The 26729-nt window shown below is 41.7% G+C and overlaps 1 protein-coding gene across 10 annotated transcripts; it reads left to right on the top strand.

Moving 5' to 3' along the window:
- Window positions 1–343: 343 nt before the first annotated feature.
- kif1ab (kinesin family member 1Ab) lies at window positions 344–26729 on the top strand. Of its 10 annotated transcripts, none has more exons than XM_033637869.2 (49): window positions 344–739; window positions 1929–2107; window positions 7144–7217; window positions 7398–7577; window positions 7725–7793; window positions 8291–8469; window positions 8646–8757; window positions 9095–9172; window positions 9306–9371; window positions 9468–9485; window positions 9580–9658; window positions 9749–9827; window positions 11082–11224; window positions 11419–11457; window positions 12635–12765; window positions 12939–13018; window positions 14320–14395; window positions 14497–14576; window positions 14670–14776; window positions 16508–16591; window positions 16753–16933; window positions 17012–17084; window positions 17187–17277; window positions 17383–17531; window positions 18030–18208; window positions 18438–18575; window positions 18652–18770; window positions 18905–18990; window positions 19173–19308; window positions 19437–19620; window positions 20062–20152; window positions 20259–20377; window positions 20472–20527; window positions 20648–20756; window positions 20916–20982; window positions 21231–21315; window positions 21501–21606; window positions 21972–21995; window positions 22145–22259; window positions 22411–22544; window positions 22664–22725; window positions 22862–23007; window positions 23371–23559; window positions 23666–23737; window positions 24500–24609; window positions 25422–25541; window positions 25704–25896; window positions 26015–26133; window positions 26399–26729. In XM_033637869.2, the coding sequence occupies exons 2-49, from the start codon at window positions 2002–2004 to the stop codon at window positions 26463–26465; spliced, it is 5100 nt and encodes a 1699-aa protein (XP_033493760.1). In that variant the 5' UTR covers window positions 344–739; window positions 1929–2001; the 3' UTR covers window positions 26466–26729. The 10 variants fall into 10 exon arrangements, with proteins under 10 accessions (XP_033493760.1, XP_078029463.1, XP_033493756.1 ...); XM_078173337.1 differs by having other exon boundaries at window positions 12566–12765; window positions 23666–23710; XM_033637865.2 differs by having other exon boundaries at window positions 12566–12765.

The raw sequence follows: 26729 nt of genomic DNA, 5'->3' as shown, positions 1-26729 counted from the left end.
CACTATCTCAAAATCATGGAAAACAATACTCATTATTCTGAGAAAGATTGTCATTATTTCACTAATTATTATGAGAGAGTTTCTCATCATAATGCCTTACAGGATCTTGTAGACTGACAGTTACACTTCCCAAACAATAATCTAATCTCCTATTTCCACCCATATTTGTCTCTCTCTCAGGCTTATTATGGTCTGTCCCTGGGCCTCTCCCTGTCTCTCCTCCTCCTCTGCTGTGTCTCTGTGCTGCATCGCTCTGCCTCATGGCTGCCCGCTGATGGTGATGATGATGCTGCTGCTGATGTCATCACCGCCTCCCAGCATCCCTGGCACAGTAGCACCGCCATTTTCCCTGCTTTCAGACCGACTGACGGACAGACTGACGGCGGGCCGCTGGAGCATCCCGCACCCATCCTCCTGTTTATCCATCCGGCGCTCGCTCCTCCCTCCTCCTGTCTCTCACTACAGTCTGTGATTGACGCACCGCTGCGTTCAACACTTCAGCCCACCCAGCGCTGCTGCCGCCGCTGCTGCTGAAGCTGAGGCTGACTCTTTCCCCGGCGGATTCTCCATGTATGGATGCGCCAAGGAAAGGGATGCTGTAGGCTGACCAAAGACAGAGAGAAAGACGAAACATACAGGCTGCAGAGGAGATTCAAGAAGGAGGCAGCGGAGGATCCGTGCGCTGTTTTGAATGGGCAGAGGATTCACCCTCTGCGGTCGTCGAGTCTGAGTTGCTGAGGTAAGACGGGGCTCATTGGAGATGTTTTTCACGGCACAGCATCGGCACTGATGGGTGTCACGCCTTGGCGAGGACGATATGTGTGTGTGTGTGTTTGTGATTTGGAGGCCTTTTGTACATATGGGGTGGTAGATAAGGACGCTGCGTCAGGGTGTGTGATGTTTGATTCCGCCGCTATCAACAATTGTCTTTATAAAAAACACTCAAATCCATCTTTAAAATATGACCCTCCGAATCAATTAGATAAAAATACGAGAAGATGTAAGCTGTATATGTCATTTAGGATCTAATGATGTGCGCTGACCTCGTTTCTGACGCAGTGTTAGATGGTTTGGTGTTTGTGCCGTTTCTGTTTACGCGGCCTGTCTTTGAGGTGCGGCAGGCAAAGCAAGATGGAGGAGGCAGTATTTACATGGCTTATATATATTCCCCGCATGTTTCTCCTGGAATGATCTGAGGTTGTGTAATTGTAAGCATTTAATTGTCTTATTGTAAGATGTTTAAGAGGAATTGTGTTTTTCATCGATTAAGGCGCAGAGGTGATGGATGTGCGCGGCGCTGCCTTGAAGCAATTATACAATTGAAATCACCCTCAATTGTCTGGTTGATCTCTATTAAAAAGAATCTTAAAGCCATATGTCAGGATTTTAATGACAAACAAATCTACTGAGAGTCTGGTTATTGTAAAGATGCTGTGAAAAACACCACAGCTAATTCTAGACGTTCATTAATGTGGGTTATTTTCTTTGGTGAGCAGCAGTGAGGAGATTTGGTTTCATCACAAGGCCTTCAGCCGTGGTAGATGAGGCCAGAGGATGATGCCCGAAGAATAAGCAGCCATTTTAGTGTAGAATAGCAGGGATGCTGATAGTCTTTGTGCCAAATAACGTCCCAGCCATTTAGTCAGCATGTTCAAAGAGCTGTGTGTCTCCCAGCGACTGAGTCAGGGCCTGAAAATGGAGAATGTGTGTCACTCTGAGCTGCTGGGTTTGGCTAACAAGGCCCTGTCCTCAATATTTAATTACAATAACAACAACACACCGTGGATGATTTTAATTATCATTTTAAATTTTTTATTTTTAAGCATTTAAAGACATTTTTGGTGCAAATCAAAAGCCCAGTTTGGTTTGTTTTCTACATTTCTCTGCTTGCATGGGTATTAAATCCCCCTCATCATCTACCTGTGCAGGTGCCAGGTGTGTGTGTCTGTGTAGCCGCACAGATCTTCAGCTCTCCTGCTCACTCACACACCCTCCTGCAACATGGCGGCGGCTTCAGTGAAGGTGGCGGTGAGGGTGCGACCCTTCAACTCCAGAGAGATGGCGAAGGAAAGCAAGTGCATCATTCAGATGTCAGGAAACACCACAAGTGAGTACAACTTCAAGTTTCAGTTTTTATATGGAGATAAATGTTATGAAATGTGATGGATGTGGACTTCAGTGTTGACATTGCTTTGAGAGATGCAGTGATGTTGTTCTGCGCATTATGACTGAAACACATTGTTTTAACTGTGATGTGAGCAAAATAACTACAGACAGTAAAATTGATATTATTATATTTATATATTTCTCCTGTTTCGGTTAAAGCTACCATTGATTTTGAATGTGTTTTGCTTTTTGTTACTTCACTTGGATGTTTGAGGCTCACTGTGCAGCTGTGTGTGCAGAGTTTGACACCTGAGGGCTGTTTTTCACATTCATCTGCTGAAGAGGGAAAGTTTCTCTGTGCTCAATCTGAGTTTAACACTTGTAGGGCATCACGACTAGTTTGGAAGCCGATCGTGGTTCATTATGCAACTAACACAAGTTTGATATTGAAACCTGAAGCCTTTTGGTAAACACATACATTGGGAATGGACTTTTCACTGAAGTAGGAGACATCTTGGGTCCGAGAGTTAAACTTATAAAATGTAAAATAGTTGCAAATTATGGATTTGTCAATGAATTTCTAGCCACATAATTGAACTTTATTTGCAGTAAATCTATATCAGACAGTTCAGCTCAGTTTAGGACGAGCTGTTACAATCCCTTGATTCACATACTTTAGACTATGAGTGGGAGTAAGAGTGCTGTCTGGGGGTTTCTGAGTGGAAGCCAAAGGGTTAAGGTTAAATAATCATTCAAAGCAGAGTATTTTTAAATGTTTAAAACATGTCTACAGGGGATCTTTAAAACAAGACATCTCAGGAAGGAGTGGACTGAAAGCAACACACTTTAATTTTTACCTTCTGTATGTAGAGCAGGGCGATATGGAGAAATATGTGGAGAGATATTTTGACAATATTGTAGGGTTGACTATTTGTGCTTTCATAAAATATTTACACTATGAGATTTGTTTTAGTGTTTGTGTGAGTTTGGACAGATGTAAATATATAAAAAAATTCTGCAACAGTGTTGAGCATCTTACCTTTTTTGGGGGAGAAGATGCTCACAGTTCCTCCTTCTTCTCACCTGGCAACACCCAACTCTGCCAGCAGGGCCTCTTTACAGGAAGCAATCACACATGTTGCCAGCATGGCACAAATATGGTGTTCCTTAGGGATGCATGATATTGGATTTTTTGCTGATATCCAATATGCTGATATAAAACGACTCATTTGACCGATAACCAGTATCGATATCGGTACATCCACTTTTTTCCCTGCCTAATTTTAATGATCATCAAGTCTTTTCTGTAGTGGAATTAACATCATGGTATGCGTGCATACTCTCATCATGATGGCCCACCAGCATATTGGAGACATGAAATACAATAGCTTTCAATGTATATAAGATTAATTCATCGTGCAAATTAAGAAAAAGCATGTTGGCTGATTCTGATGATGTGCCGATATTATCTTGGATCCCTTGTATTCCTACTTTCAAAGTAGTCTGGCTATGAGACTTGGTGTCCATATTTAGCTTAAGGGTCAATGCAATAATAGGGTTGGATGATGTGGAGAAAATCAAATATCACAATATTTTTGACTAAATACCTTGATATTGCGACAATATTGTAGGGTCAACTATTAGTGCTTTTACAAAATATTCTCACAATGAGATTTTTGATAAATAATCATCTGTAATGTGGATTTAATGACCAAGTGGGTAAAGGCAAATAATAGATAAGCTAGAACATCACTTTACTGTAATGCAGCCTTTATAATCAGGAAAAGACAACACTTACAATATCCAAAATCTAAGACGATATCTGGTCTTAAATCACAATATCGATATAATATATTGCCCAGGCCTAACTGTACAGTATGGAATCTGTTAAACATGGCAGTGATGGGTTCCTTCCTTTGTTTTTAAAATATTATAGTCACTTTTCTGTGATACTGTTCTTTGTTTTGACACCAATAAAGGAGTGTGCACAGACAAAATGCACGGTTTCATTACCTTTAACCTATAAGCATTGTTAACAGTGGGAACCTCCAGTAAATGGATCCTAAATAAATCTCAAACTGATTAGCATTGACCAAATTCTTAAGAGGCCCTCAGTCAGGTCATTTTTCAGCCTGCTGACCTGAATTACATCATGTTTATAAAAATAACTAAGACAATCTGATGCAGCAGTTTTCAGGTCACGTATCTTTTAAAGTTGTGACTTTCGAGCCAGAGAAATGTAGCGACGTCCTGCTGCTGCTGCTCTAATCAAACTCCTGCGACCTACATTGAGTTTAGCGTTTCACCTCAGATATTTGTGTCGTATGCAGCTTTGCCCCGCAGCAACAAGCGAGTGGGCAGAGAGGCACGCAGCATCATGGCAGCCAGGGAAGGAAACAAAAGCTTCAGTCAGGCCTGAAGCCTGTCAGTGTGTGTAGGATGTAGCGACCGCCACAGCTCTCATCATACGGGGGACCAGAAAGACCTCCTTGTTCTGGTTGAGCCCAGACGCGGGGTCAGCTGATACAAGTGTGTGTGTCTGTGTGTGTGTGAGAGACAGAACGAGAAAGAAGGAGTATGTTGTGAATGTCTGTGTTTTTAATGACCTCATTAGAGCCAAAGGTTCAAACTTGCCATATTTTAACTTAATAACTTCACCGACTCTTAATGTGTTTGCTCACAGTTTGCAGCAGTTGTCCTCTTATATTTTTCTGTGTAATGGTCACACACTGCCCCCCATGACCCTCTGAAGGATAAGCTGGTTTAGCTAAAGGATGGATCGATGGTCACTGTTGTTCCTGGCTGAGTGCACCTTTCAGCAGGATCTATAGTGCTGGTATATTGAACTTGTCCACATGGGGCGATGCAGTGGATTCAGTTTCCAGCCGAAAGAGCATTGGCTCCGGCTCAGTTCTTGTTTCATATTCTACATGCACATCACCCCTCCTCTCTTTGAAAGGGATGAGTGGTGCATTTTAAACTGCTGCTTTTGATACGAACTGTAATATAATGAGTTCTCTCTGAACTCAGTGTGTCATTTCTCTCTCCGTAATTAGAGGTGAAATTATTTCAAAGTATTTCGCAGCCACATGTCTCTGTTGGAGAGGTTTTGACACATTACATGCCGGTACCAAGAATTCAAATCATAAGAAGAGGCTTTGCTAATTGACAAATAACAGTCTGGGCTTTATTTTAAACAATGTGATGCATTACTGATCCTTATTTTGCTGTTATTTAAAGGTGGAAAGTGGAGAGGTGACAGGGAACAAGGGGGAAGAGAGGGGATGACATGCAACAAACATCCCAGCTTGGAATTGAATCTTTGATGCTGAGATCAAAGATTAGCCAAATTACATGGATCTTAACCACGTGTCAACCAGTCTGGTCCGTCTGTTTACATGTTTTGGTGGTTCAAGATTAATTATTTCCTTGAGAAATAAGCACATGAAAAAGAGAAGTACAGTCTCTCTCCATTGGTTTGATGCATTTCTGGCAACCGAGCAGTGATCACTTCAAAGGCAATGACTTGACTCTTTCTGGTGCTCTAATTGTATTTCATTTCACACAACTATCACATTGACAACATGTTGGTGTAGACACTGTATCAATACCTCCAGGATTTCACAGACTTTTTTGGGGGATTGTTGCGGCCTACAATGGCTGATTTCATGGCAACTTTTCTAAAGAAAATTGCAATGGATTTTGTGATGATATTTGCACTTTTTTGTATAATTCACTACTTGTTCCAGAGAGATAGGATGGATAGAAAAGTGTTTGTGAAACGATGCTGTTTGTGTTTCGTCACAACGTCCCACACGATGCAAAACAGTTAACCCCACCTTGGTGCAGGGCATTAGGGAAGTACCTTGTATGGTCTTAAGCATGCATTTTTATTGATAAATGTGAGACGTTCATGCCCCTCACGTCTGCATCTTCACAATCAGAGACAAGAAAATGAGTTTAGTGATGTCAGGTGAGAAACTGCTATGATTGGTCAAATTAACCGAAAGGTTGCGGTGATCAGACAAAATTGCAAGGTCGTGCAGAATTCCCAGCAGTTGGCTAAATTTGCGTTAATTTTTGTGATTGCAACGTCATACCAATCTGGAGGGGCTGACTGAATGCAGATTTCAAATGAGAGTTTTCTGCTCACCATATTCTCAAACTTGTTCCCAATGAATAATGGGATATCATTTTATATAGTAGTAATAGTTTCGAGAACTCAACACGTTTTGGAGCATTTGCTGTTTTGTAAATTGAAACGCAGTTTTATTTTTTGTGTAATCTGTTGTGAAAACTGCTCTTCTTTTTACAACAATGCATCAAAACAATCAAGAAAAACTTTATAACCAAGATGACAAGACAAAACTGAATTGAAATGATCATGATGGAAAATTATTAAAAGTTAGGGATGCAGGATAATATTGGCATGTCATCGGTACGAGCTGATAAAGGCTTTAAAATTAAACATCGGCATTAGCCCAAAATGAACGCTCCTGCCATGATTTACATGTAACCTAAGATAAAGTAGTTTTCTTGAATGTGTACATTTTCAAAAGCATTGTTATTTTATGTCTGCATCTGCCAGTGGGCCATCACAATAAGAGTGGACAAAATAATATTTAACTTCACTGACTTGACTTGATGTTCACTGCAATTAGGTGGGAAAAAGTGCATGTATCGGTGTCAGCATCGGCCAAAATGAGGTGGAAAATATCGGCATATCAGATATCAGCGAAAATCCAATATTGTGCATCCCCACTAAAACATTATTGAAATTGAATGTTGGTGTGTGTGTGTGTGTGTGTGTGTGTGTTAGTTAGTGTTAGAAGATGATAAAGGTGCAGCCAGACAAATTGTGAGAGAGAATGTGTCACACTGAAAAATGTAGATTCATAATCATTATGAATTTAAATGTTTTCACAGTTTGCATCCTGCAGCTTCTCTAAAACTGACAGCAAAAAGGCTGATATGTAGGAATATGCAGGTTTTTGGAGTGACTCAGTTTCTGATGCCTCTGCTTTGTTTTTATTTTAGCAATCCTGAACCCCAAACAGCCGAAAGAAAACAAGAGTTTCAACTTTGACTTTTCTTACTGGTCACACACCACGGTGAGTTCAATTGCATCACGTAGTTTTAAATACGTGTACCGCTAGTCAGATGAGAAATTAAATGATCTGCTGTAGAATAAGCCACTGATAATTGATTAAAATATACTGATATAAATTTGCCTTATTTAACATCTCATCTCTTCTCCCATTTATCCCACTGTGCTATCTCTCTGTCTGCAGCCTGAGGACATCAACTATGCGTCCCAGATGCAGGTGTACAAGGACATCGGGGAGGAAATGCTGCTTCATGCCTTTGAAGGCTACAATGTGTGCATATTTGCATATGGTCAGACAGGAGCAGGCAAAAGCTACACTATGATGGGACGACAGGAGAAGGACCAGCAAGGAATTATACCTCTGGTAATTCAGAATATACAGAATATAGCTCCGACCAGTAATGAAACACAAAATGCAATTCCCTACAGTCACTGTGAAAATAAAAAACAAATATTTCAAACATCTAACTTTGACCACAACAGTGACTCTCCGTTCTTTTTTTTTTTTTAGCTGTGTGAGGACCTCTTCACCAAAATCAGTGACAGCAATAATGACAACAGCATGTCTTACTCTGTGGAGGTGAGTGGTGTCAAACTTTCTATGCAAACTGTGTTTCAATTTGCTTTTGTATTAAAACAAGTCCGTAAACATCTGCATGGTGGATTAAAGAGGCATTCTCTAAGATCTCAAGCGAAACAAACTGTTTTCGTTTTAATGAAGAAGTCAGGCAATAATTGGCCTTTGTCCATCATTCTGTGAGCTTCACACGGCATGAGTCTGCAGACAGCAGGGTACAGTGAAAGGAGTTGGTTACCTCACAATAAGGAGGTGTGAAGCCTGCAGCTCGCTGTGGCTGCTCCTGACAGTTCTGACTGCTCCCTGCAATATTTCAAATTGATCAGCTGTCAAAAAATGCGGAAAACAAATGAATGAATAACTTTATTTCAAACCAAAAATAAAAAACTAAAAAAAGTCTAAAGTTAAGATAGTCTGAAGTTAACTCACTTGACTTAAAATCTTTTTTATTGTCCAATAATACACAAAAACATTCACAAAACAACGTCTGCCTCCTCCAGGTGAGTTACATGGAGATCTACTGTGAGCGTGTGCGTGACCTGCTGAATCCCAAGAACAAAGGAAACCTGCGCGTCAGAGAGCACCCACTGATGGGACCCTATGTCGAAGATCTTTCCAAACTGGCCGTCACCTCATACAACGACATCCAGGACTTGATGGACTCTGGAAACAAAGCCAGGTAACAGAATGAGACTGGATCACATGACAGTGAGAGACTCCTCAGATAACTGTGTGCAGTGATGGATGGAGAAAATAAGCAGATGAGGGATTTGGATGTTTGAATAAATAGATAAGTGGCTGGAACAAATGATGGAGCAGATAATGTGTGAGTCAGTAACGTGCACCTTTTCTCAGGACTGTGGCTGCTACCAACATGAACGAGACCAGCAGTCGCTCCCACGCCGTCTTCAACATCATCTTCACACAGAAAAAACACGACATGGACACGGAAAACACATCAGAAAAGGTTAAAGCTCAAAGTCTTTAGAAATCACCTGTTTGACTGAAGGACATGATATTGTTTAACTTTAGAGGAATAGTTTTCCTATTCTGGTTTCACCACAGCAGCCTTAAAAGAGATGCTACAAGGCAGACATGATTTTATCACCTTTCATGACCTGGTTGGAGGCCGTCTGTGGTGTAGATAGCTGATAAATGTGATGTTGTATTGATTGATAACCACATGTAACATTCTACTCTCAGTTCTATCAGTGCAGTTTCAGGTGAACATGTCGCCTGAGGTGGATGTTTGATCTTTTTTCATACAGAGTATCTTATTTTGTAAATATCTTGTATCATGACAGGTCAGTAAAATCAGCTTGGTGGATTTGGCTGGCAGCGAGAGAGCCGACTCGACTGGAGCTAAAGGAACCAGACTGAAGGTGAGAGGAGGATGCTATTTTCTGCATGCATGAAGGAGACAGAAACATATTTAATAATGATTGTTTGAACGCAGTATTTCAAAATGCACAAACAGATGGACAAATACTAATTAAGACTGATTTGTGTTTACAGGAAGGAGCAAACATCAACAAATCTCTGACTACACTGGGGAAAGTTATTTCTGCTCTGGCTGAACTGGTATGATTTTTTCCCACACTTACCATCAAAAATATACATTAAAATTCTCATTTTATGTTGAACAAATAACAAACACATTTCTTTTCCAACTATCAGGACTCAGTACCAAATAAGGTCAGTGATATTTACAAATTTGAAACAGCAAATTTAATAGGTTTTTGAATATTTGTCCGATGTGATTAAAGAACAAATTTTATTTTGCTTACAGAACAAGAAGAAGAAGAAGGTGGAGAGTTTTATTCCCTACAGAGATTCAGTTCTGACGTGGCTGCTGAGGGAGAACTTGGGTAAGCACTCGTAAAAATAAACCTCAGCTTTACCAAAACAAAATAAATGTAATGTGTCAGTCTAAGTATTGTCTTACATTGTGTTTTTAGGAGGAAACTCTCGCACAGCTATGGTGGCTGCCCTCAGCCCTGCTGATATTAACTATGACGAGACCCTCAGTACCCTCCGGTGAGAACAGTGTCAATAACCTCATTTTAAAGATCATTAAATCAGATGTTTTTTAATGGAAATAATGTTATAACGGTAATGTCACACTTGACTCTAGGTCAGTGGTTCTCAGACTTTTAACGCCACGCACCGTATCAGAAAATATGTTTTTAAAGGCCCAGTGTGTAGGATGCAGGGGGATATATTCTCATTAAGGGACTATAATATGTGTGTTTCTTTAGTGTATAATCACCTCAAAATCAGAATTATGTTTGTTACCTTAGAGTGAGCCGTTTATATCGACATAGGGAGCAAGTCCATGTCTGTGGAGTCCACCATGTTGTGCTGCCATGTTTCTACACTAACCTGGAATGGACAAACCAAGCACTGGTTCTAGATAGGGCCATAGGGTTTGTGTGTCAGCCTCTTTGGAAAAACACGGTTTTAATCACCTGGTGTGTTTGTGTTGGAGAGGAAGAGACCTCTGCAGATAATTCAGCTCCAGCTAAAAACCTCCTGAGCAATGAACACTGAAGAAAATCTACTCAGTATTCTTTAAATCTGTGATGTCTTGTTTTGGAATGCTGAGTTTCAGATCTGCAGAACAAATTTACCCTCGGGTAAAGAAACCTTGAAAAAGGAGAAGTTTCAGCTGATTGAAGATATCACTAAATCCCCCTAAAGTTCCACCGCTACTCCTTTAAAGCATTCATTTTACCATTGCTTACCGTCCTGCCATCACAGTTTAGCTCATAATGGCCATATGCATGTGCTACGTTCATGAATGTGACTACGTAGTAGGCTGACATCGAAACAAAAATATTACATGATAGGCAAAACTTACCATACCACACCTACTGTGTTTTCAGTTGAAATGTAGTAATATTTTGATGGCTTTATACATATTTAAATTGATTTATTTAATATTTAAAAAAAAAAATTCAGAGATTGCTCCGCGTACCTCTAGAGGGGACAGTTTGAAAACCAGTGTTCTGAGGCATTTTGCTGCATGTATTTACATATTGCTGAGTAGCTCAGTAGTGTTGCATTATTTGTCTAACCATACAAATGCCTGCTGACCTTCTGGCACTTTGCAATCATTTTGTAGTGCCTTAAAAGGCAGTACATCAGTAGTAATGGGAATAACAGTAGAGTCCTTCTCATTTTAAGCTCATGTAGTCATTTTAGGCTCATTGTAATTCAGTACGCAGAGCCTGAGGAATCATGCTTTACAGCTTAATGACTTCTTGACCTCGGTGCCCTCTGTCCCTCCAGGTACGCTGATCGTGCCAAACAGATCCGCTGTAACGCCGTGATCAACGAGGATCCCAACAACCGTCTGGTGCGTGAGCTGAAAGAGGAGGTGGCTCGCCTCAAAGACCTGCTGTATGCACAGGGTCTGGGAGACATCATCGAGAGTGAGTACTGCACAGAGAAACCCAAATGTCATTCCAGAAAATGCACTTATATAGGCATACTCACACACACATGTACAAACCTGAATTTAGACCCTTTGTGCAGTTGTTTTCTGACTGTACATGTAAGTCAGAGGATGTAACTTGGAGTATGGGTGTCTCTCACACTCAGTCTCTTCTCTCCTCTGTCCTATCAGCATATCGCTGCACCGGCCCTGCCGTCGCTGGTTTGAAATGTGTGTATAACTCTAGCAAGCCTGCGCTTTGCAACTAATAGAAATGAATCCCGAGCCGGCCTTCCCCCTCCACCACACCAGAGACCTAACTAACAATCCCAAGAAACTTAATGTGAAGTCAGACATTGACACCAATATAATTTGATTTATTCAGTAAGTCTTTTCTCAGGAATTCCACAAAATGGCCTCCTTTTTCTTCCATTAGTTCTGGTTTCCATGGTAATGTGTAATTTTTCTCTCTTGTTTAATCTGGGATGTCCAGCCTCTTAATACTTTCATCCTAATAACATTATTTAAAATTGGCTGGGATTTTCTATTTTACTGAGAGGCTTCGCTCTGTGATCCTGTAGCCATTCATTAAGAATATGAGTTGCTCGACTCTATGTTTCTTTAGCGGACAGAGTTGAAGCCAGCTTTGGCAAAAAGCATGCTGTGCAGTGCATTTTATTTTATGAGACTAGTGATCATGGAAGAAAGGACTGACTGGGAGGACGCCATTTTAGATTTCAGAGGAACTCCTTTCTTTGCATCCTGGCTCTCTGTGTGTGGAGCTAATTGACGCTATGAGTCAGGTGCTTAGAGGCCTGCATCGCTACCAAAGGCTGTGCTCAACACCTTGAAAAACATTCGGACATGCAAAGCATAAGAAATAAAAAAACACTCTGGCTGTATTTGGTCCTTATGCATTGAAGTGATGGATATATTTTTGGTTTTATTTCTCATAACATTCTCATGCTTGCGAGCTTGTCAAGTGTGTCTTCGTGAAGTTCAGTGTCAGAAACAAAAAGATCTGGTCTATAACTTTCAGTCTATTTGGCATTTTGTGCTCTATCAGTTTGAGTTGCTCTTTTCTCTCTGTCTGCGATGGCTTTGGTAAGCAAATGACCTCTGCTTCTTTGATCCATTATTTGAGCTTTCTCCTCTTTTTTTGTACTCCTCCCTGTTGTTCCCCTATTATTTTTCTCCTTTTCATCTGTTTCTCTGCGTGTTCCTCTCAATCCCTCGTGTCTATCCTTAATTACCCGGCGTCTGCTCCGTACTTCTGTCCCTCTGTCCTTCCTTCCTTCCTTCCTTGCTCACTTCCATGCAACGCCTCTCTCTCTGGCAGACCTGTGCGATTACAAGAACTTTGTGAATAATCGCCAGGCTGTCAATCAAAGGGGTGATCTCTCCGCAGTGTCCAATGCCATGACAGGAATGAGTCCGTCCCCCTCGCTCTCGGCCCTTTCCAGTCGTGCCGGGTCCATCAGCAACCTCCATGACCGCATCTTCAGCCCAGCCAGTGAAGAGGCCATCGAGAGGCTCAAGGTAGGAGGGATGATGCTAAAAATGTTCAGTATGTAGTTTAGTTGAGTAGGAATGATAAAATCAAAGAAATGGGTAAGAAATATGGAGGAAAGGCTGTTTTTAAATACTATTGAACAAAGTGAATCATTCCAATATGTCTGATTTTAAGAGCTCAGTCTTAATTTTGCCAACAGGAAACTGAGAAGATCATCGCAGAGCTCAATGAGACCTGGGAGGAGAAGCTGCGACGTACTGAGGCCATCCGTATGGAGAGGTTCGTCATATGATTCATGGTTTCATAACATTCATATTATTCTCCCCCGAGAAATTTACGTCTACTTGTGCAATAGACACATCGCAAAATTTTTGTGTCACAAGCTTTTTTTAAATGTAACTCGATCTTTCCTTAATCGTGCCTTTTGTGTCCATAAACCCTTCCGACCAATAGCAAGCAGCGCCACTGAATCAATTGTCAATCATGTTGTAAAATCCCTGCTTTATAGCATTAAATAACTAATTTGAACAAACAGCAGTGTGATAACCTTAAATGACACAAACCATCTTTGGTAGAAATGTATTTGATGTGCACTTTGAGTTTTTAGTTTGGCCCATGTCCTTTCCACTTACATGGAGAGGGCAGGCTTGATGACCTATACTGTAGCCAGCCACCAGGGGGCGATGGAGATGTTTCATTTTCACTTTCGGGGGCTGTCATGTCGTCCATCTTTGTATACAGTCTGTGGTGCTTCCCTTCTATTTTTTATAGTTTGACCCTTGAGATGAATATGGATATAAAGTCTCGTCTCGTATAAAGGCCCTGACACACGTCAGTCAGATGTTGATCAGTGTCAAGCCTTCAGTGAGCGCCTGTCACCCTTGTTATTGTGGTGTGTCCTACACCGTTGGCACTAGTCGGCCCTTGTTGGCCCTTGTTGGCTGTTTTTTGACTAATTAAACGTGTCAAATTTGCTGTGGAGCTGGCAGAGGTCATTGGTGAGAGAAATCACTCTGATTGGCACTTCAGCTTAGTGCAGGAGAAGAGAAATGGAAATGAGGAAAGTAAAGTATGAGATTGAAACAAACTTGTTATATTAAGAAAAAGGTTGTTTTTTTTGCTATTGAACTCTTTAGCAGAAATGGTTCGTAACTGTGTTGTTGTTCACTAGTGTGTGGTAAATATCCTTTGTCCCTTAAACATTAGGCTGTACCAGTAATATGCTGACGGGCTATCTAGCGTCTTGAATTCATCCTGTTGGTCTTCCTGTTTCCCTTTTTGAATTATGAATACAGACTATCGCCACCTGCTGGTATGGAGAGTTATTTCCTCTCACAGGCACAGAACGTATATGCTAGTTAGTCATTGGCTGTAGTCCTTGCGGTGTGTTCAGGTGCAATTTTTGGCTGAGACACAAGCAACGTGAGACAATGCAACAGTCAGTCTTTTTCAACACTAATTCATTGATATAGGTTTGATATGTATGGGCTTTAATGTTGTTGGATTGCCAGATGACTTTGAAAGTAGGAATCTACCATATTTGTTGCCGTGCTAGCAGAATGTGTGATTGCTTCCTGTAGAGAGGCCCTGCTGGCTGAGATGGGTGTTGCCATGAGAGAAGATGGAGGCACTGTGGGCGTGTTCTCCCCAAAAAAGGTAAGATGCTCGTCACTGCTGCACAATTGTTTGACATATTGAAAACAGCTATCCAAAATCACGCAAAGACTAAAACATATTTGACATGATTTCCCTTTTAGACGCCTCATCTGGTGAACCTGAACGAAGACCCGCTGATGTCAGAGTGTCTGCTGTATTACATCAAAGATGGCATCACCAAGTAGGTTTTTTTTATATTTTCAAGTTTGAGATTTAAACCAAATACTGAGCTGATTCTGTGAGTTTGTCTCAACTGGATTAATTTATCCCTCAGGGTTGGCCGTGAAAACGCCAAGACACGCCAAGACATTGTTCTGAGCGGCCATTTTATCAAAGATGAACACTGCACATTCAGCAGCACCACGAGCCCTCAGGGAGAAGGTAGAGACTGGTTGCTCTCTGTTAACAATAGCAGTGTTAATTGGTTTATATTGTACAGTACAGGCCAAAAGTTTGGACACACCTTCTCATTCAATGCGTTTTCTTTATTTTCATGACTATTTACATTGTAGATTCTCACTGAAGGCATCAAAACTATGAATGAACACATGTGGAGTTATGTACTTAACAAAAAAAGGTGAAATAACTGAAAACATGTTTTATATTCTACTTTCTTCAAAATAGCCACCCTTTGCTCTGATTACTGCTTTGCACACTCTTGGCATTCTCTCCATGAGCTTCAAGAGGTAGTCACCTGAAATGGTTTCCACTTCACAGGTGTGCCTTATCAGGGTTAATTAGTGGAATTTCTTGCTTTATCAATGGGGTTGGGACCATCAGTTGTGTTGTGCAGAAGTCAGGTTAATACACAGCCGACAGCCCTATTGGACAACTGTTAAAATTCATATTATGGCAAGAACCAATCAGCTAACTAAAGAAAAACGAGTGGCCATCATTACTTTAAGAAATGAAGGTCAGTCAGTCCGGAAAATTGCAAAAACTTTAAATGTGTCCCCAAGTGGAGTCGCAAAAACCATCAAGCGCTACAACGAAACTGGCACACATGAGGACCGACCCAGGAAAGGAAGACCAAGAGTCACCTCTGCTTCTGAGGATAAGTTCATCCGAGTCACCAGCCTCAGAAATCGCAAGTTAACAGCAGCTCAGATCAGAGACCAGATGAATGCCACACAGAGTTCTAGCAGCAGACCCATCTCTAGAACAACTGTTAAGAGGAGACTGCGCCAATCAGGCCTTCATGGTCAAATAGCTGCTAGGAAACCACTGCTAAGGAGAGGCAACAAGCAGAAGAGATTTGTTTGGGCCAAGAAACACAAGGAATGGACATTAGACCAGTGGAAATCTGTGCTTTGGTCTGATGAGTCCAAATTTGAGATCTTTGGTTCCAAGCGCCGTGTCTTTGTGAGACGCAGAAAAGGTGAACGGATGGATTCCACATGCCTGGTTCCCACTGTGAAGCATGGAGGAGGAGGTGTGATGGTGTGGGGGTGTTTTGCTGGTGACACTGTTGGGGATTTATTCAAAATTGAAGGCACACTGAACCAGCATAGCTACCACAGCATCCTGCAGCGACATGCCATCCCATCCGGTTTGCGTTTAGTTGGACGATCATTTATTTTTCAACAGGACAATGACCCCAAACACACCTCCAGGCTGTGTAAGGGCTATTTGGCCAAGAAGGAGAATGATGGAGTGCTGCGGCAGATGACCTGGCCTCCACAGTCACCGGACCTGAACCCAATCGAGATGGTTTGGGGTGAGCTGGACCGCAGAGTGAAGGCAAAGGGGCCAACAAGTGCTAAACACCTCTGGGAACTCCTTCAAGACTGTTGGAAAACCATTTCAGGTGACTACCTCTTGAAGCTCATGGAGAGAATGCCAAGAGTGTGCAAAGCAGTAATCAGAGCAAAGGGTGGCTATTTTGAAGAAAGTAGAATATAAAACATGTTTTCAGTTATTTCACCTTTTTTTGTTAAGTACATAACTCCACATGTGTTCATTCATAGTTTTGATGCCTTCAGTGAGAATCTACAATGTAAATAGTCATGAAAATAAAGAAAACGCATTGAATGAGAAGGTGTGTCCAAACTTTTGGCCTGTACTGTATATTTTAAATACTTTATAATAATCATATTGTCTTTTCTGGAACAGGATGTGTCATCCTGGAGCCATGCGAGGGGTCGGAGACGTACGTCAACGGGAAGAAAGTGAGCTCTCCCATTGTTCTGCGGTCAGGTACGTGTGAAGCTTCATATAATTAAAGAAGGCGTAAAACAGAGCAAATATACCAAGAGATTAAACAGAGAAATGTTTCCCAAGAAGATAAGTCTGTGAAATGTTATTATGCCAGGACAGCTACCAAAGAATGAAATTATGTTTTCGTGTGCACTCTTTAGGGAACCGCATCATCATGGGAAAGAGCCACGTGTTCCGCTTCAATGACCCGGAGCAGGCTCGTCTGGAGCGAGAGAGGACGCCATGCGCTGAGACGCCGGTGGAGCCTGTCGACTGGGCCTTCGCTCAGAGAGAGCTGCTGGAGAAACAAGGCATCGACATGAAGCAGGAGATGGAGCAGAGGTGTGTGGAGAGCACATTATTATTTACTGACACTTAATTGTATCACTTCTCTGACACAGAGTTTTGGATCCCTTTCAGGCTTCAGGAGCTCGAGGATCAGTACCGCAAAGAAAGAGAAGAAGCCAGTAACCTGCTGGAACAGCAGAGGCTGGTGAGTAAACAGTAATACAGTAATTTGACATTTGAGGTGCCTGAATAAAAAAAAAATAGAAGCGACTCATTCTGTTTTGATCTGGATCATGTTTTCTTTCAGGACTATGAGAGTAAACTGGAGGCTCTGCAGAGACAAGTGGACTCTCGGTACCTGGAGTCTCCTGAGGAAGAGGAGGAGCCAGAGGAGGAAGGTGATACTGTCACCTTTTTAAATGACTCATCAAACAATTATTTCTGAATCAGGCTTTTATGTGGTTCAGATGTACTCACATTATCACGTGTCTGTCATCTCCCAGTGCCGTGGACGCCACGAGAGACCGAGTTGGCTCTGTGGGCATTCAGGAAGTGGCGTTTCTACCAGTTCACCTCTCTCAGAGATCTGCTTTGGGGCAACGCCATCTTCCTCAAAGAGGCCAATGCTATCAGTGTGGAGCTGAAGAAAAAGGTGGGATGTTTGTTAATGGATAACATCACCCTTATTCAGCACTACGGTTTATGATATGCATGTTTCCTGTCATTATTTCTTTTTTTTCAGTTTTAAGTGAACAGAAGACAGATTTTTCTAAATAACATAATCCAAATCTACTTCCATGTACAGTGTTTTTTTGTCTTAAAGGTCTTAAGATCCCTCTCGAATATCATAATTTGTTATTTGAGAATAATCTTTTATTTTAAGATAGAGTGCAAATACAAAATACAATACACTCAACAAATAATGAGGACCTCTTCTTTGTAGTGGCGACTGAAGGTTTAGGAATTTACTTTGCATTTGTAATGATGTAATATAAAGCTTTTACAGTGGCACTCTTGTCATTTATTTCCAAGTCCCTGCTGCTGAATTGATATTTTCAGAATAATGACATCCTGATTTTATACTGCAGATTCGATGCAGGAGGACATAAACCAGCACTCACTCATGTTTTGTGTCTCACGTCGTCCACAGGTGCAGTTCCAGTTCGTCCTGTTGACAGACACTCTCTACTCTCCCCTGCCCCCTGACCTGCTGCCCCCCAGTGTGGCCAAAGAGAGGGAGAGACGACCTTTCCCTCGAACCATCGTCGCCGTTGAAGTACAAGATCAAAAGAACGGAGCCACACATTACTGGACTCTGGAGAAACTCAGGTACACTGGTTTTGTTATAAAACAAAGTGAATACAGACTCGGTATGCTCGTGACGACTAACTTCCCTGATGTTTAAACAGAATTGAGGAAGAAAATTAATTACAATTTAGAAAAACAAAAAACGAACCATAGATATCGACACATGCAAAATTAGAATATTTGTTTGAGCTTTAAAATAACATGCAGGCCCTCAGCAAGGTTTTTTTAATTTTCATGCTGCCCCCTGCAGGCAGAGGCTGGACCTGATGAGGGAAATGTACGACCGTGCTGCAGAGCTCCCCAGCAGCGCTGTGGAGGACTGTGACCACGCTCTGACTGGAGGAGACCCCTTCTATGACCGCTTCCCCTGGTTCCGTCTGGTCGGCAGGTCCGTCACCTTCGTTATTGCACAATAACTGCTTGTTAAAAGTCAGATCCCCTCATCATGTCTTCCTTCCCCTCAGGGCTTTTGTGTACCTGAGTAACCTGCTGTACCCGGTGCCACTGGTACATCGAGTGGCCATCGTCAGTGAGAAAGGAGAGGTGAAAGGCTTCCTCAGAGTGGCTGTGCAGGCCATCTCAGGTACAGATACAGGTTCAATATCAGTCCTATCACACTCAGATGCTGTTGAATGTGACAGTAAAGCTGTTCTTTTCAGTTCTTTTGCATTAAGAAATGATGGTCTAACATCTTGTCTGTGTTTTTTCTTTCTTCAGCTGATGAGGAGGCCCCTGATTACGGCTCTGGTGTGAGGCAGTCAGGCACTGCCAAGATCTCCTTTGAAGACAAACAGTTTGAGAAGGTATTAATTGGCTGGTGGGTTGTACTGAAACTTTCTGAATGTGTCCTCTGTGACCAGTAAAAGTCAGATCTAATTTAAACTTTAAAATTTAAAGTGTTGAGATTGAAAAAAAGAGTTTAATCTTGAATATTAATGTTGGGTGTAAATGGGATCCAAGCTTATCGTTTTCTCTATCACTCCAGTTCCAGACTGAGTCGTGTCCTGGTGGTCTCTCCCACTCCAACACCTCCCAGGAGGAGCTACGAATCGTGGAGGGAGAAGGACAGACTGCAGAGATAGGAATCTCTGCCGATGAAGTCAACAACAACACCTGTCCAGGTGAGCTGACAACCTGTGCAGGAACTGAAAATGATACTAGCCCAGTAGTCTAGGTTAAAAGTGTGTGTGACCCTGTCAGAGTTTAAATACCAGATACGTTTCTGTGTGTCTTCCTCTGTTCTGTGTAGCCATTTTGGATCCTCCCCGCAGCCCAGTGAAGAGCTCAGGTCTGGGTCTGGATCTTCCTCTGGAACTTTCGCCAGAGAAAGCTCTCTCCCACCTGAAGATCGGCAGCACCTTCACCTTCAGAGTCACCGTATTACAGGCGTCCAGCATCTCAGCCGAGTACGCCGACATCTTCTGCCAGTTCAAGTGAGTTTCAAGCACGCCCCTGACAACCTTCTGTAAATATACTGTCTGACACATTTTTTACTGAATGCCTCTTATTTGTCAGCAGTCTCTCTCTTCTGTGACAGGTGTAATGAATGCAATACAAATGGAAAAAAAACATATTTTTATATCTGTAAAAGGACTTTGCAATGGGACTTTCTGCTCTTAAATAATAGAATATTAATGCATGCTTGTGTGCACCTCTTCACGGACATACATACAAGCTCATATCAACTTGTTTTGGCACCAGATAACCAGAAAAGAGAAAAATGAACACAATAGACTGACCACATTTTTTTTAAAATATGTATTAAAATGTTCACTGATTGTAAATGGTTTGTGGCAGACCTGATGATTTGGTGACATAATATGCATGAGGATCAAAGAGAGGCCAGTCTAATATAATGGCTTCACTTTTTTCAGCTTCATCCATCGCCACGACGAAGCTTTCTCCACCGAGCCGCTGAAGAACACAGGCAGAGGACCTCCGCTGGGCTTCTACCATGTCCAAAATGTAAACATTAAACTGTACATTCAGACCTTTTATTAACAAATATTACTGATTATAAATGCTTGTCTTAAGGCTGTGTTTGATTTGTATTTCCTCTCTTGTCTATTAGATCACAGTGGAGGTGACAAAGTCCTTCGTGGAGTACATCAAGACTCAGCCCATCGTCTTCGAGGTGTTTGGCCACTATCAGAAACAGCCCTTCCCTCCGCTCTGCAAAGACCTGATCAGGTCAGGAGTCAGGACCCTTTAATTTCAACCAGCTGATGATTAATTGTGATAATTGTGATTTTCTCATGTTCAGTTTCTTTGTCTTTTCTTTAAGTCCTCTGAGACCTTCCAGGAGGCAGTTCCCCAGGGTGATGCCTTTATCCAAACCAGGTCAGCAATAACAGCTAATGTTTCTGAGAGGACATCAAATTTTGTTCATGATAGAATCTCCATGATCTGCCTCCAATTTGATATTGACTTCAGTTTGGTTTGCTCTTTTCACTCCTCCAGTGCCGGCCACAAAGCTCAGCACTCTGACCCGCTCCACCGCAGGACCTTGTCATGCCAAATACGACCTCATGGTCTTCTTTGAGATCTGTGAGCTGGAAGCTAACGGAGAGTGAGTCGTGTCTTTATAGCACTTTAATACCATAAAGCAAGGAACACAGTAGATCACATGCACAAAGAATACTTTCCTTCTGTTCCTGCTGTGAATATAATCATCTCGGTTAAAAATGTAAGTATTAACATTTAACATATTGATTTTCTCTTTCTGCAGCTACATCCCAGCTGTTGTTGACCACAGAGGTGGGATGCCCTGCCACGGCACGTTCCTCTTACACCAGGTCTGACATGTCACACCAAATTACCAGTTATTTATATACTCTAGAGTGTTCAGTACCATTCAATGATATATATGTATATATCAGCTGTGCTTTACCTACAATGACAAGTCAAAATGTTTGCTGTGAAGAAGGTCCATAACGTACAATGTATTAACCAGATTCAGCCAACCCAGTCCATTCAGCTCTTTTTCTACCTTCACCACTGGAACTCCAGTAACAAACTGGTTTATCTTCTCTCGACTCCACAGGGCATCCAGAGGAGGATCACAGTTACCATCGCTCATGAAACAGGAAATGATATTGAGTGGAAAGAGGTGAAGGAGCTGGTTATTGGTGAGTGAAAAGGACAACTCAGACACATCTGTGGACACATTGGTTAAATTTAACTGGGAAGAAAATGTGAAAAGTACAGTTTTTTTCTTATCTTATCCTATTTGATCTTATCTTACCACTTAATCTATTTCTCACTCTATCTTTTTCTCTCTTTAATAATCCCTTCATGACTTGTTTGACTTCAGGTCGCATCCGAAACACACCAGAGGCTGATGAGACCATCATTGACCCTAACATCCTTTCCCTCAACATCCTGTCTTCTGGATATTTCTGGCCAAAACACAATGACAAGTATAAATCTTAGAATGATTTTTTTATTCACTGAAGGTTTTTTATTTATTTGTTGTTGTCTGTTTTCTGTGTATTTACTATTTGTATTTTTTATGAACTATTTGTTTATTCGACAGCTAGTTTGTTCTCTTAGATTTCTTTTAGAACCTGCATTATATAAACAGATCAGTTGCTTTGTTTAGTAGTTTGTTTTACATTGCTTCTTTGTGCCTTTTTTATAATCAAATATTATTACAATTATTTGGCTTCAATGCAGTTTTCAGTTTGCATGGATCAGTATGGTTTGCTGAGTTTAAACTTTTAACAGCTGCAGTTAAAAGTTTCTAACTCGTGTCCTGTTTCTCTTTATCCTTTGCTAACGCCAGCGTCTCCTTGGGAGTTGATCATAGGTATAAATGACAATCATTTTTATCTTTTTTATCAAATATTATTTCTGATAATTAAACTAAATGACCGTTAGCTCACATGCTTTACATTAGGTTTTCTTCTTTAAAAATGGTACAGATAGATGAGAATATTTTTGTTTTTCACACTTCAGAACTTTCTACCGATTTGAGGCAGCGTGGGACAGCTCCATGCACAACTCTCTGCTGCTGAACAGAGTCACTCCCTACGGGGAGAAGATCTACATCACCCTCTCTGCTTATCTAGAGGTACTAAGTGACATTAATTTACTGAATTTGTAAAACATCCTTTCAATTCTTAGAAGTCTCAGTCTCTTAGATAGTTTAAAACAACCTCAGCCACATTTTAAACAGGCTCCTCTGGATTCTGATTAGTTGCTGTCTGATATATTTTAACTAGATGGAGAACTGCACTCAGCCGACAGTGATCACCAAAGATTTCTGCATGGTGTTTTATTCCCGAGACGCAAAGCTGCCAGCCTCTCGCTCCATCAGAAACCTCTTCAGCACCGGCTGCCTCCGGCCCTCTGAGAGGTACAGATTTATAGATTCATACAGTCTGAATCCTACACTAATTCTGGACTATATAACCTCTCAGTAGGAGAAACATGCTAAACAGAATTGGTCGTTAAATTTGTCCCTCTCCTTCTCAGTAATCGTGTCACAGGAGTCTATGAAGTCACCCTCTGCCATGTGGCGGACAATGGAAGTCCAGGTGAGAATTAAATAAATTTTTTAAATTTTTTATTAAATAAAAAATAACTATTAAAATTACAAAAGCATTTCCTCCTCAGCTGGGTTTTGTTTTTTGATTTACAGTACTCACAGATTGTTTTATTTTTCTTCTTCAGGCATGCAGCGTCGTCGCAGGCGTGTGCTGGACACCTCGGTGGCGTATGTCCGAGGAGAGGAGAACCTGGCTGGATGGAGGCCTCGCAGCGACAGCCTCATCCTGGATCACCAGTGGGAGCTGGAGAAACTCAGTTTACTGCAGGAGGTTTGTAGAATGAAGAGGTTTGTTAGTGAGATGAAAAGATAGAGAAAAAATATATATATTAGGGAGGCATTTTAGTATTTATTTATTGTTTTGATTGACTCTAAGCCTCAACTCATGGATTAGATGATGAAATAACTCCTTGTGAACATCTATTCAAACCAGATGTTGTAGATGTAAAATGAAGGATGTGTCTGCAGCTGCACAGCCTAATATCAAAACTACTACATGCACAAACAGCAGAGAGCATTTGTGGATCATCTTCTTTACAATCCACAGTACTTGAGATGTCACCAGTCCCAATCAAATGCCCTTTGATCCTTTCCAGACTACAAATTGCTGAAGTTTATACTCTTGTGTTTTTAGGTGGAGAAGACCAGGCACTACCTGCTGCTGAGGGAGAAGCTGGAGGCGACTCTGCAGGCAGGACAGGATGCGCTCTACAAGAGCAGCGACATCAGCGATTTTGCAAAGAGTCCTGTCCTCAGCCACAGTCCTGGCAGCAGCCCTGCCCCCGACAGCCCCAACCAGAGGCAGAGGGAGCTGGCTGCTAAGGTGACTGCGGGTCTCCGAGACCTCCAGAAACTATTATTTGTTAAATCATTATGATGAGATGAAGGTTTTATTCAACATCGTCTGTCTTTTACTTTCTTCTCTCCAGTGTCTGCGTCTGCTGATGCACACCTTCAACAGGGAGTACAGCCAGGTGAGCAGCAGTGCCAGTGAGAGCAAGGTGAGCCCCAGCCTAGGCCCTCTAACCCGGCCCGTCAATCCTTCTAAACCTTAGCGTTAACCGCTGTACCTTCACAAAATATTAAAGCCCCGCACTTCACCCTCTCTCTGCCATTGCATTCATTCATTATTCAGTCTTATTTTTCAGCACAGACTCCTCTTTTTAACATGTCTTTCTTCCTTATCCCATCTATTTTCATACCACTCTGGTGTCTTTCTAACTGCGCAGTAGACCTGGGTGAAATATTATTCACAAAAATTCTTTCTTCAGCTGGATGAGCCATCATGATCAAACAAGTAACTGTTTTTCAGGGTAATGTTGACTCTGGTCTACTGCCTAACTCTGTCTTCCCAAAGCCATGCATCCATATTCATGCCTTAAAATAATTTAAGGTTTCCCCTCCTCCTTCACCCGGCCTCATCCCGCACCGTCCCTCCTCTCTAGACTCTGCGAGGTTCCCACTAACCTGACGTTACCCCTGCATGTCCTCTTTAACATGTTAACCAGTGAGGGGCTCTTAGATAATGAGGATTACAGTGGTACAGAGATGGTTCTGCAGTACACTGCTAGGAAATGACAAATATTCTGATTGAATTGTTCTCTGAATGCATGTCTGTGTCGTCCGTGCTTAATTGTTTGCTGGTATGTTTTGTCTGTATCTGTATTTGTCCCTCTTGTCTTCTGTGTGTGTGCGTGTGCGTATGCTTCTCCACGCATGATGTTTTGTGAATGTGTTTCTGTGTGTGCGTGTGTGTATTTTAGCTTTCTGAGATGTCTGCATCGCTGATGAGAGACACCTCCTCGTCTGGACTGAGCACGCTCACTCCGTCGTCTACCTGCCCCTCACTGGTGGAGGGAAATTATGACATTAGGTAATATAACTACAAGCTGTTCACAGGATAAGTTTAATGCAGCTTATTTATCTGTTGGTACTTAGATACTTCACTTCGCTGTGCCTGAGAGGATGAATAAAAGTGTATGTTCTGTTTCAAGAACATTTAGCCTCATTTAATATAAAAGTGATAAAAAATATTCTGCAAATCACTTGATTACAGAGCCGTCTTTGATGATACAGTAGATGTTTTTTGATTTGCTCTGCAAATACTGCAACTTAGCTTCAGCTGTCTGACATTTATTCCAGAAATGTTGTTGCTGCCACTGTCAATTTTTGCCCAGAAAAAGTAAGATGCCCTCACAGGCATTTCAGATTTGCATTTCATATGCTAGTGTTTCAACTGAAATCAGAAATCTGAGGTACTTTATGACTCCAGGGGGATATTGTGATATGCTACAGGTGCTCTGATACATGGTATAGACCAGTGGTTCCCAACTGGTTCAACCAGGGGATCCAGATTTGTCCTTAGTCATTAGTTCAAGGCCCGCACAGCTGCTGATCCAGTAACATATAAGCAGTATTTCAATATTGTAGCAGGTCAACAAGGAGCTGATTGTTGTAACTTTTTATACTACAGGGTAGTTTAACCTAAATTAGAATAATTACAAGTGTAAAGTAGCTTCATGCAGTCAGTTCTTGCTAAGACAGTGTAAAATGAGAATTTAAAAAGATGTTTTTTGTAGTTAATTGGGAAAAAAGGTCAGATGATCAGGCCTAGGCGCAGTGAGTTGGATTAGTAAAACAATGTTCCCTTTGTAACATAATGAACATGTTGTCTATGTTGTGTAGACACACTGAACCCAGTTCAGGAGCTTCTACACCAGATCTGGACCCGTACAGCCCGGTGGACAGAAAGAAAGCTCTCAAAGGATGCACCTTTGTTCCCGACATACAGGAGATCAGAGTCAGGTTAGACCACACATACACACTGCTTGATTTTGAGTCACTGTGGATGAAGTCAACATTCATTTCTGAAGTGCAGACTGAACAGTTCTCATTTGTGGAATGATCGTTTATGGTCAAATTGTTTTCGTTTTGTCTTAACATGAGTATTTCCTTTATCATATGCAGCCCCATTGTGTCAAAGAAGGGCTACCTGCACTTCCTGGAGCCCCACACAAGCGGCTGGGTGAAGCGTTACGTGGTGGTGCGCAGGCCCTACGTCTACCTGTACCGCAGCGAGAGGGACAGCGTGGAGCGAGCTGTCATCAACCTGTCATCTGCGAAGGTGGAGTACAGTGAAGACAAACAGACCTTATTGCGGGTACGACCGAGCTTCAGTTCACTAATAAAACTGATTTTTACGTAAATAAATAAATAAATAAATAAATAAATATGAACTCTCTGAACCTGAATGAACTTGAGTAACCTCATGTCTCCAGACTCCCAACACGTTTGCTGTGTGCACTGAGCATCGTGGGATACTGCTGCAGGCCACCAATGACAAAGAGATGCACGACTGGCTGTACGCTTTTAACCCTCTGTTAGCCGGCACCATCAGGTGAGTGGTGGAGAGACTGTAAAGTGCTTTTACAAGTGCTATCAAGAAATTTCAACAGGAAATAAATGACTTAAAAGGACAGTTTACCCCAAAATCAACATTACATATTATTCCTCTTACCTGTAGTGCTGTTTATCAGTCTAGATTGTTTTGGAGATATGGGCTGTAGAGATGTCTGCCTTCTCTCAAATAATGGAACTAGACGGCACTCAGCTTGTGGTGTTCAGAGTGCCAAAATTTTTTATCATTATTTTTTTCTCCTCAGGTCAAAGCTCTCCAGGAGAAAGTCGGTCCAGTCAGCCCTGCCGGTCGCATCTGCTCAGAGGATGTGAGAGGTGAACCGGCCTGAACCGGCCTGGTGGAAAACAAACAAAACAATACAATCTAAAAGTTCCACTCACCATCCTGCTCTAATGAACATAGACCATATAAACAAACTTATACATAGAACCACTTAAATAACCTTCTATATGATGACTGTCCCAAACGTCACAATCGCTCATCCCGAAAACCAACAAAACCATCCTTTCCCTCTTTTTGCAGACACCACCTTCAAACCCTGCATGGTGTGCCCCCTCCTGACCTTTAGAAGAAAA

The sequence above is a fragment of the Epinephelus lanceolatus genome, chromosome 12 (genome assembly GCF_041903045.1).
Source record: "Epinephelus lanceolatus isolate andai-2023 chromosome 12, ASM4190304v1, whole genome shotgun sequence".
Classification (NCBI taxonomy): Eukaryota; Metazoa; Chordata; class Actinopteri; order Perciformes; family Serranidae; genus Epinephelus; species Epinephelus lanceolatus.
Note: the sequence above shows the minus strand (reverse complement) of the source record. Positions and strands in the feature narration are given on the sequence as shown.